This window comes from Eumetopias jubatus, unplaced genomic scaffold (genome assembly GCF_037043125.1).
Source record: "Eumetopias jubatus isolate StellerSeaLion01/CBP00866 unplaced genomic scaffold, mEumJub1_p1.0 scaffold_9, whole genome shotgun sequence".
Lineage (NCBI taxonomy): Eukaryota > Metazoa > Chordata > Mammalia > Carnivora > Otariidae > Eumetopias > Eumetopias jubatus.
This window is the reverse complement of record NW_028274815.1, coordinates 114,159,390-114,171,446: the sequence shown is the minus strand read 5'-3', so window position 1 is coordinate 114,171,446 and position 12,057 is coordinate 114,159,390. Positions and strand designations below refer to the sequence as shown.

The 12,057-nt window shown below is 40.3% G+C and overlaps 1 protein-coding gene across 3 annotated transcripts in view; it reads right to left on the bottom strand.

Moving 5' to 3' along the window:
* Positions 1–12,057, bottom strand: part of TPX2 (TPX2 microtubule nucleation factor) — a 58,877-nt gene that overhangs the window by 15,078 nt on the left and 31,742 nt on the right. For all 3 annotated transcript variants that reach the window (XM_028118937.2, XM_028118939.2, XM_028118938.2), the window contains exons 7-11: positions 10,327–10,448; positions 9,094–9,245; positions 7,883–8,051; positions 5,295–5,436; positions 4,408–4,624 (exon numbers count right to left, since the gene is read on the bottom strand). In XM_028118937.2, the coding sequence (XP_027974738.2) occupies positions 4,408–4,624; positions 5,295–5,436; positions 7,883–8,051; positions 9,094–9,245; positions 10,327–10,448 (802 nt within the window). The remainder of the gene's footprint in view (positions 1–4,407; positions 4,625–5,294; positions 5,437–7,882; positions 8,052–9,093; positions 9,246–10,326; positions 10,449–12,057) is intronic.

Sequence of the window (12,057 nt, the reverse complement as noted above, 5' to 3'; positions counted from 1 at the left end):
AAGAAACCTAGCAGAATATGCAGCTAGAGGATAATGGGAGGAAGCTCCTAATGGGAAGCTCTGGGAAGATAGCTCTAGAGAAGTGGTATGTGGTTAGAAGTGGGCAGTGTGGGTGGACAGATGGCGCATTTAGGGAAAGCAGCCCAGGATGGGGGAGGGGGTGTTAGGGGTAAGCACTTCTCCCTACGGCAGGATATTCCCCCAAATGCCCTGGGACAAGAGCAGTTAGGAAATCACTGTGAGGCAATGTTATCTCAGGGAGTATGGAAAAAAAAAAAAAGCCTGCTGGTCTCCCCAAGTCATCCCTAAAATATCACTGCTAAATTACTCACTGGCCTCACTGATACCACATCCACCTCTGTGGTGCCCCAGCTCCCCACTAGATGTCGGCACCAGGTTCACATTTCACACCCCTGAGCTCAAGGTTTTCATCACTCCACCTCTGCCCCAAGAGCCCTTTTTTCATCTCTGCCTCATGGCCCACTGCTGCCCAAGCCCATCTCTCATCAGCCCTGTTGTCTCCTTGCCACCCATCAACCACAAGTTTAAGAGCACAAGAAATACCATAAGGACATGGGGAAAGAGTTTCAGCACCAGAGGGACATGGATGAAGAACAACAGTGGCAAACAGACAAGCTGCATTTGGGATCCGGGAAGCAGGTGCCTCTGTTCTGCTAGAAGAATCCCAAACTAGAAGTTACAGGACCTAATCTCAATTCTGCCACCAACTTTTAAAAATGGTTGCATGAGCAAGCCACATTCCCTTTTCAAAGCCTCGCTTTCTAAAAACTGAAGAGGGTGAGAGAGAAGACACCTAATGTCTCCTATGCTTTGCTTCTCTAGAAACCAAGAGTTGAAGTGAAATCACTGGAAATTTTAGAAGGGAGAACTACAAATGGCCAGTGTCAAACTCAAAAACTGGGTTTGCTAAAATAAACAATGGTAACTCAGCACTGTGGGGTAGAATAATAGTGCTGGAGGAGATGATGGGTTCAAATCCTGGTTCTGCATACTAGACACCTCCTAATGTCTCTTCCTTATCCCAAAAATAGGGCTAAAAATAAAACCTATCTCTTAAGAATTTTTCAAGAAATAAGTACGATAATCTACATAGAACACTCGGTATGAGGTAAGCATGCGATAAAATGACAGTTATTACTATTAACAACATGACTGCTTACTGTGTGTCAGACACTAAGTTCTCACTGAGGCTCTCTCTAATCTATGCTGCACATAACAAATCAAAACTCCAGGGGTGGGGCCCAGGAATCTGTTTATGTAATAAGATCCCCAGAAGAGTCTGAGAACCTGCTGGATTTGGCAAACGCTTCCCTGGATCACCACGTCAATTCGGTTGCATCTTACTTACTTACCTAGTGCATTGCTGATCTACTTATCCAGAATTCTCAACAAGGCATAACCTGGTACAAGGCTACTTTAAGATCTCACTTAACTAACTCCTACTGAACTCTAGGCACCCTTCCACACGTACCACTTTACCCTAGCATGTCCAAAGTAAAACAAACTGCCAGCTCAATTTCCTAAATCAGCATTTCTTAAAAATAAAGTTCAGGTAAGACGGATAATATGGAAGGGGATGTTAGGTGGGATGCAGACTGCTTTTTTTAACAGTCACATATTTCCTCAGACCTTTCCATTTAAAAAGGTACCTTCTCCCTGCCCTAGGTGTGTGGGGTGGTGTGGAGGACCACCCTGCCCTAGGGGTGTGCGGTGGGTGTCTTTATGATAATCACCTGTGACCAACAAAGAATAACCACCTCCTAAGAAGGAAGCAAGCCATTGAAGGTGTTATCAATAGAGATGTCAAAAGGATTTAAGTTCCCTGGTTAGCTTTCTTTAAAAAACCAACCCTAGGGCGCCTGGGCGGCTCAGTCGTTAAGCGTCTGCCCTCGGCTCAGGTCATGATCCCAGGGTCCTGGGACCGAATCCCACATCGGGATCCCTGCTCAGCAGGAAGCCTGCTTCTCCCTCCCCCACTCCCCCTGCTTGTGTTCCCTCTCTCGCTCTCTCTGTTAAATAAATAAATAAAATCTTAAAAAAAAAAAAAAACCCAACCCTAAAGGCCCTCGTTGGCAACCCTGTGGCATCTCTGTCAGGACCCCTCTCACTCTTGAGAGCTTTTTCTGTATCTTCATTTAATAAACTTCCATCGCTTTACTCACAAAAAATAAAAAAATAAAAAATAAAAATAAATAAAAATAAAAATGTATCTTCTATTTTAATATAAAAGCACAGACCCTGAAACCATACTACCTAGTATCTCAGCTCTGCCACTGGTTAGTTTATGATCTTGGGCAAGTTATTTAATCTCTGTATTTCCTAACTGTAAAACAGATAGATGATAAGACCTATAGTGTTTACCTCATAGGGTTATTATGAGAATTAAATAAGTTATTATATAAATTGAAGAGCTTAGACTAAAACTTGGCAAATAAGCTTTATATTAGCTATTACTATTGTTATTCATGGTAAAAACTACTGGTGTTCCATTTATATAGTGATTTAAATGTTCCCTTTAAAATTACCTTAAAAATGAGTTGATTTTAAGAATATATAAAGTCAGGGGAGCCTGGGTGGCTCAGTCAGTTAAGTGTCTGCCTTCAGCTCATGTCATGATCCCAGGATCCTGGGACTGAGTCCCACATCAGGCTCCTTGCTCAGCAGGGAGCCTGCTTCTCCCTTGCCTGCCTTGTGCTCTCTCTCTCTCTCTGACAAATAAATTAATAAAATCTTAAAGAAGAAAGAAAGAAAGAAGGAAAGAAGGAAAAAGCAAGAAAGAGGGAGGGAAGGAGGGAAGGAAGGAAGGAAGGAAGGAAGGAAGGAAGGAAGGAAGGAAGGAAGGAAGAAAGGAAGGGAGGAAGGGAGGGAGGGAGGGAGGGAGGGAGGGAGGGAGGGAGGGAGGGAAAGAAAGGGGGGTGCCTGGGTGGCTCAGTCGTTAAGCGTCTGCTTTCAGCTCAGGTCATGATCCCAAGGTCCTGGGATCGAGCCCCACATTGGGCTCCCTGCTCAGCAGGGAGTCTGCTTCTCCCTCTCCCACTCCCCCCTGCTTTTGTTCCTGCTCTCTCTCTCTGTCAAATAAATAAATAAAATCTTTATTTAAAAAAAGAGAGAGAGAAAGGAAGGAAGGCGGTCTCATATGCAGAAAGCTCTCAGTTGAAAGAAGGTAAGGGGTGGGAACAGGGAAAGAACTATTTCTAAGCTTTATGATGCTTTTTTAAAGCCTGGAAAATATAACTCTGGGTTGCTTCTGACTTAGTGCTAAGAAAATAGAGTAAACAAAACTAAATACACAGTCCAAGGTAATATATTGGTGCACAGTTTCACTTAAAACCATGATGACTCAAAAGGATAAGCAAAAAGAAAGAAAATGGGAAAAGAAAATTCTTAGTACCTGGACATAAGTCAGTCCAATGCAGGAGGAGGATATTTCCCCATCTGCACAGAAATTATCTAAAACCCATCTTTGCACTTATGTAGATGAACTCTATTACTTATTCTTTGTGGCATCTCTTCCTAATTGTAATTTTCTCTAAAATCCTGACTATAAGCCCACCAACACACAACCCACTTCTCTGAACTAGTTTCCACTTGCTCCTCTTGATATACTTCTTTTCTCTAGCTTAACTGACCCCACCCACTTTCCAGTAACCTCCCCACCGTATTTCCCACCTTCAGGCTTTTATGTTACTTCTGCCTGGAATGCTCTGCCAGTCCATTTCACCTGCATTTCTACAAGTCCAAATTCTACCATATAATGGAGAGGCAATATAATGAAGTGTTAAGATCAGGAACTCTGGAGCTAGAGTGCCTGAATTCTTATCCTTGCTCCACCATTCACTAGCAGAGTGCCCTAGGAATGCCACCTAACTCTCTGCACCTCAGCTGCCTCATGTGAAACCAGTGATAATTACAGTAAATCACCTGAAGGCGTTGTGGTCAAAATGAATGGGTTAATACATGGAAGGGGCTTAGAGCGTGCCTGGCACACAGTGAAACTGTCAGTGATTACGACAGTAACAACAGACGACGATGATGATGATGATGATGATGATGTGAAGGCTTGGGTCATATGCTCCCTCCTCCACAAAGCGTTCCCTGAACCTTCTGTCTGGAAGAAATCATTATCTCCTTTGAGTTCCTATAGCACTTTCAACTGTCACCCCTCTTAGAACACTTCTAATTTTACATTATTTACACATACGTTGTCTCCCTTACTCAACTTTACTTTCCTGAGAGCAAAATCCACTTCTGATGTGTCTCTTTATCACCTACAGCTCCTAATACAATGCCCTGATCATAGTATCTACTCAAACATTTGTGAACAGGTGGGTATTTGGTCACGAGCAGGATGTTTCTGCCAGCATGCAGAGCCTCAACCGTTCTTACCACAACATCTTCCAAGATTTTAGTAGGGCAAGGTCTGGAATGAAATTCAAAGTGTTCATCCTCTGATTTCTTCTTTGACTCCCGCTCCTGGATTCTCTTCTCAATTTCCAAATCAAAGCCAATAGGCTGAGTGGGTGGCTTCACAGGTGGTTTCTTGGGCAAGATGGGCCCACCTTCAAGAATTCTGGGATCAAGGTCCCGTGCTTTGAATTTGTATCTGTAAGATGAGAGTTTAAATGACAACCACAAAAAAAAATTTTGTTAATAAAATAAAAGCTACACAAACAACAAAGTAAAAACAGAACAAAGACCAAAACAGAAAAATAGTAATTATTACGATTACCCAAGCATAGCAAAATTTCAACTCTCTCCATGGTTTCTGTCTCTACCTCCAGAGCAAAGAATAAAGGAGCCAGTCCTAACATTCCCACCGCTTTAAAGATTGGGGTTTCTCTTCCCAGAGGAAGCTGCCCCTCAAAAGAAGTACAAAAAGGAATGAAAGCAGAATACAGGAGACAAACTCCAGTGCTAACCACATTATGTTCCAGTTTCCTCCACCAATAATAGCTGTAATGAGCCCTTGGGTAGCCATAAAGGGTGGGATCTACCTAAACGAAGTTCAGAGGGCACTCCTTAATTAGAATCCTGAGTAAGTTCTCCCACCCCAACCTCTGCATTTGTTTTTTTACCAGTTTATACTCCAGGATATCTCCATATTCCCACTTCTAATTTTTTAATCACTGAGGCAGGGGCACAGACTGTAGAGAGCCTGTAACTCAAATGTCATAAATTCCAATGGCAAGAAAAACAGCAACTATCCCCATTATAGAACCGAAAAGAAAGCAGGTACTTGGAACTCTTCCTCAAATACTGCCGATGGGACTTACTGTTGCAGTTTCTCGAGCTCCTCTGCCTCCTGATCCGCTGCACTTTTGCAGGTCACAGGTCTTGTGCGCTGTTTGGTTTGCAACACAGGAGTCTGTGGGTCTCTGGATATCTTGACCACAGCAGATTTGGAGGGTAACAGAGCTATAAAGCAAGACCAAGACATTCACCTAGCTCTCTGAGACCCTGTTTACTGTAAGTGCTGATTCGGCTAGGCAGCCCATGATGCCAAATCAGAGTGGCTGCTCTCCACACTCAGCTCATGTCAGCCAACCTGACAAACGTGCAGCCCCCTCCTCGCCAGTCACTCTTTATTGAGGGGTATGATGAAGGCTGTCTTTGGGTAACTCTACTATCATTTTCTGAACTTAAAATCCATTTGTGTCTGATGGAGTCATCACTGCAAAGGCATGTACTGCCTTTCTATTGATAATGCCAACTATTTTGGTTGTTCTTGACACATAAGATTGTTGCTTATTCCAGCTTTAAAATAAGGCTTTTCTAAAGATCAAGTATGAACTCCCAATTTTGTGAATTTCCTAAAAGCATCTATATCAAAACACCAAGAATACCTCTCACAGAAACTCAAATAGAGAAAGTAAAAAAAAATATGTCAAAGCATCAATCTTAAGACCTTCACTACCATTCACGGAAAACATTGATTCACCTGACCAGGGCAACCTTGTCAAGTTTCATAATTATGTAGAATGAATCCTCTAATTTAGATCTGAACACATAACAGCAGGAGACAGAAACCAAATCTAGGGGCGCCTGGGTGGCTCAGTCATTAAGCGTCTGCCTTAGGCAGAAGTCATGGTCCCAGGGTCCTGGGATCAAGCCCTGCATCAGGCTCCCTGCTCGGCGGGAAGCCTGCTTCTCCCTCTCCCGCTCCCCCTGCTTGTGTTCCTGCTCTTGCTGTCTCTCTCTCTGTCAAATAAATAAATAAAATCTTCAAAAAAAAAAAAAGCCAAATCTATTTATTTTAGAAATAAGCCAGTCTTCAAGTATACATACAACCATTATTTATAACTATATAAAGTTTTAAATAAAAATTGCTGAAAATACACCATACACAAAAATAAACTCAAAATGGATTAAAGATCTCAATGTCAGATCTGAAATCATAAAAATCCTAGAAGAGAGCACAGGCAGAGCAAAGAGATACGTGCACCCCCGGGTTTGCTGCAGCATTATCTACAGTGGCCAGATTACGGAAGCAGCCCAAGTGCCCATCAGTAGATGAGTGGATAAAGAAGACATAATGTGTGTACACACACACACACACACACACACACACACACACACACACACACACACACACACACACATACACACACACACACACTATGCAGTATGACTCAGCCATACAAAAGAAGGAAATCTTGCCATTTGCAACAGCACAGTTGGACCTACAGTATAATGCTAAGTGAAATAAGTCCGTCAGAGAAAGACAAATACCATAAGATTTCATTCATATGTGGAATTTAAAAAACAAAACAAAAGAAAAAAGAAACAAACTAAGATACAGATTCTTAACTATAGAGAACAAACTGATGGTTACCAGAGGGGAGGTGGGTGGGGGGATGGGTGAGACAGGTGATGGGGGTTAAGAGTACACTTATCATGATAAGCACTGAGTAATGTGGAGAATTGCTGGCACACATGAAATTAATAAAACACCATATGTTAACTATACTGGAATTTAAATGTTTTTTTAAATTGCAGAAAATAATTTTTCTATTTACCAGGACCAAGATTCTAAAAGCAGGGCATATCAGACTCTAAAAGTCATATATTATTTGGAAAGTCATGTTTAATATTTAAATTTCCATTAGAATAAAAAAAAACATTTCATTATTTTTCTAATCTAAAATTTGACAAATGACTACAAACCTGCCAGCATTTACATCCATTCCTCTTGCTTCCACACTCCCTTCAGAGAACAAGCACTCCTCGGGAGCTAAGTATCCCTCCCCTACCTGCTCATGCAGGTATCAATCACTGGTTATCTCCTTTCTGCTCTGGATCTTCAACTGCTTTCACTGCCAGGGACTTCTCAGGACAAAGACATGTTCTACCTACCTCCCCGCTCTCTTGACTCTTAATCCCCCTCTACATTCATAGTACTTACCATAACTTGTAATGATCTATTTATCCCTTTCACTGAGTTAGAAACTTGCTATTGAGCAGCACCAAGTCCATTTTATTCACTGCTATACCCCCTACACCCAACAGTGCCTGGTTTGTAGTGGTAAAGTTTGTTGAATGGCTGAACAAAAGCACACAACCCTGAATGAATGGAATGCTTTCATTTTCTATAGGTCACTAGCTGCACCATGACACTTTGACACATGGCGAAGGTATAACCCCTGGCCAATTACTGATCAGGAGGATCAAGGTGGTTGATGGGTCTAAGTAGACAGATAGCCGGGGTGGGGTGGGGGAGTTCAGAGATGCTCAATGGTACATTTGTTGTCTGCATACAGGCACATGCCATACTTTAGTTCAAAAGCTAGGATTTCAACTAAAGGCAAATTTGTATAAGCAAAGGGAATTCTAGGGGAGGCTATAACATTGGTATGAAACTTACTATCATCCTTCTTGCTCCTCAAGTGGTATCTGTTAGGGGTTCGTTTATGAAAGGCTTCGACCTGCTGTGCAAGGGGCACGTACGTAGAAGCTGTTTCATCAAATGTTCTTTTCTTTCCTTGGGACAGGTTGAAAGGCTTAATAATGGTGCATCCCTTAGTCACTCGGGCCTGTAAAGAAAGAAGTTATTCTCCCAATGAAGTGTTATGGAAGAGCTCAGATCTACCCCAAGCTGCATATTCAGCACAGAGGATCAAAAGAAAAAAGACCTGCGGTGAAGCCAAAATTATTATTCTTAAATTTGTCCGTCCTTGAGCAAGGGTTAAAACTAGTCCACTCCCATCTTTTAAAAAAGGGAGAAAGGATCTAGCACTTAACAAATTGTCTGTTCTGCAATAGTAAATAAGGTGATTTTTCCCAAGCATGTCAATATTTTAAAGCTAGCAAGAACAAGTTTTCTGAGAATTAGAAAGAGAAAATAAAAGTTGCAAAGGTATTGCCCTCACCCCCAATCCCATCAAGAAAAAGCTGATTTGGGTTCTGGATCTGGATCAGGCCAGGTAGCTGCCTGAATCAGAATCTCTACAGACATCTTTCCCAAAATTAAGAGATGAAGAAGCCTAGTCCTTGGATGATTAACTTTCATAAAATTGATCTCTGATTGGAAACAAAACTCTTTAAGGATTGACATCTCAAAGGAAGAAGCATAACCCCAGGGTTTAAGACTACAAAGGACTGATTTCAACAAGTGATGATGCACACTGCAAATGCAAGTAGAAATTCTTAGTACTAGAACTTTCACTTAGGATTCTTTCTGTTTCTGTTAGATTTGAGTGGTCTGCCCCAACACCATTTTTCCCATAAGCCCTGTCATATATTGTACACAATTCTGTAAACACAAGACTTTTTTAAAGAATTTTGTAACAGCACAAACTGCAACAAGCTGGGACCTACAGTTTGCCACACATAATTCTATGTGCTTTATGTACATTCTCAACTCAGTTTCACAGCAACTTCGTAAGATGCTTCCCAGAATAACAGAGTGACTTCTCCAAGATCATATAGCAAACAGGACAAAGTGAGGATTTAGATCTATCTTAACTCAAAAACATGCTTCTCTCAATTATATTATTAGAAGTAGTGACCAAAACTACTACACCTGAATCCTTGATGAATCAGTAACAAGAATATCCACTGATCCCGTCAACTTACAGGAGATGGAGGATGCTTTCGCAGTTCAGATGTAAAGTTCACTTCCTTATATTCCTCCTGATTCTTAGGATGTTGTTTGATTCGCTCATCTGTGCGGAAGTGGAAGTCAACTGATTTGGTTACCTGGCTCACTGATCTCTTCACAGGTTGCCCTGAGTGAGAAGCAGAGTAAAACACACAGGTAACACTAAGAATAGAGAATATCAGTAAATCTCCTTTATCCAGTCCTTTCAGTATTTCTATCACCATGGATCTAACTTTGTTCACTCTCTACACATCACCCAAACCCTGAAACAGTCCTCAGGGGCACTAATATATGTGCCTTATTCATTGAGTACTATTGGTTTGAGGACCTTGGATCAGATGCAAACTGCAAAGAGGTGGCACAAGGGGAGAATCCCATCTCCCAGGTGTGGTCATAGCTCTGGAGACACACAGTAACTGGAATTCTTTTGACAGAAAAAGCTATGAATTGACTTAAAAAGCATACTTAACTAAACATGTCTAAGAGGGAAACCCTATAAACTCCAGGGGTGCTTTTTTGCAGGGCTATTTTATAGCTTTGACTCCACCAATAATAACTCTAGTTAAGAGCAAAGCAGAACTCTGACCCCTTGGCTCCCTCAGTCCTACTCTTCCTCTGTAGCTACAACTGGATTTGCTCAGCTTTCTTTTCCTCTGTCTAGGATTAAAATGGGAAAACAACAACAAAAACCTGGCCTGCCCAATGGCTTTATCTTCTATCTCAATCCTAATGCCTTCTTTTTCTAATACAAAGAAAAAGAATTAGGAAGAAAAAGGAGGGAGGAATTAATTTTACTTGAAGAAATGAGGGAAGACCTCACGGAAAAAGGCCGTAAAAGATGGGTGTGAGTCCCATAATTAGAGGCAGAGAGCAACAGTGTGCTCTAAGAAAGGCCCGATGTATGTAATGCCTTTTTTTTTTTTTTTTAAGTAGTCTTTATGCCCAACTTGGGGCTTGAACTTACGACCCTGAGACCAAGAGTCACATGCTCTATTGACTGAGCCAGCCAGGGACCCTGGTCCAATGTATATAAAACATTCTAGGGAACGGTCATTGGGATATAAAGGGTACCAGCTGTCCAATAAACACATCTTTTTCTACTGACTACTAACCAGGAAAGCCTTTTTCCCTTTTAGAGACTTCAAAAACCCTACCAAGATAATGAGAAGCACCCTTCATAAATCAGACTCAACGAGAGCCAAGCTAACCTATTCCGGCAAGAGCAAGTTTCTTAAATTCTTCATTCTTTTTCCGCATCTCCACCACCTCCTGCTGCATTTTCATTCTCTTCTCCAACTCTTGCTCCTCAGTACTTTTGAGAATCTTCTGCCTAAGGGGCAAATCAGTAAAGGAAATGAGAGAGGAGAGAAGAAAGAGGTTTGTGATTCAAAAGAGTCTAAAGGTATTACATAGATCAGATTTTTAACCTGTGATAAAATAACCATCAAAACCAAAAAGTATTATCTGATAAACTGATATTGACTTAATTAGGTAACACTATGAAAAAAACCCGATTCACAATTTATACCAAAATATCGAAAATTAAAAAAAAAAAAAGCTAAAACAGACTATAGAAGATACAACAAAAGACTCATAAATTTGACTATACAGTCATTAGCTTTTAGGCCACAAGAAAAAGTAAGATTAAAATACCAGCAGAATGGGGAAAATATTTATAAGAAATATGACAAAAGTCTATTATACATAAAATATACATTGTGATAAGAAAGGACAGACTTAGGAGGGAAACCAACCAGAGCTCAAAGCCTACCCTGACATTTCATTTTCTGCCTATGTGCTCTTGAGAAAACTATTTAATCCCTCTGAGCCTCAGTTACCTCCACTGTAAAATGAATAATACAAATATTTATTCTCACAGAATATTTGTGACTATTAAATCGGATATTTCCGAAGTACCTGACACATAGTAAAGGTTCAATTTAGAGTAGCCATTCTTAGCAATGAGACTATCACTAAGACCACTTTACAGATAAATAGAAAAGGAAACAGACAATTCACCCAAGAGGAAATATGGAAAAGATGTTTACAATTACAGTAACACAATCCTATCAGCAATCAAGTAAAAATTGAAATAAGTTGATGCCATCAACATTATATCAAGTAAATTTGAAACAATTTTAAATGTAAAAAAACAAATTCAATGTGGATGAGAGTACAAAGAAATAAAAATATTCATCCAAAGCTGATGGCACTGTAAGTTCATACATTCATTTCAGAAATAAAATTGGGTGGGGCGCCTGGGTGGCTCAGTCAGTTGGATCTCTGATTCTTGATTTCGGCTCAGCTCATGATATCAGGGTTGTGAGATCATGTCTTGCATCAGGCTCTGCACTGGGCGGGGAGTCTGCTTAAGATTCTCTCTCTCCCCCTCTTCCTCAGCCCCTCCCCCCTCTAAAAATATATATGTATTAAAAAAGAAAATTAAAATTAAAAAAAGAAAATTGGCAATTAATATCAGTAGCCATAACACCAGTCATATCCTTTAATCAAGGAATTTTTCTTTCTTTAGCCCGAAGAGACTACTCAAAGAAAAGTCCCTGCCAATAAAGATGTTCGCTGATTCTTTGTAATAGTGAAAAATTGGTAACTGCATTTTCAACAGGAAATGGTTAAATATAATTTGATAGACTATTAACTATTAAAAAAGGATAAATGTGAAGATTTTATAGTAGTACAGGAAAAAAAATGAAATACTCTCGTGGCAAGCAAGGAAAACAGAATCCAAAGTTGCTTATATACTGATTATGAAAATATATTTTTTGCTTGAGTAAAGACCAGAAGGGAGCTTGGCAAAATAAAAACCATTCAATTCAGGTAGTAAAAACCTTTACTAACTTTTTCCTTTTATATTTCTTTTAATTTGCCTTTTTTTAATATTTTTTTTTAATTTAAATTCAATTAGCCAATATATAGTACAT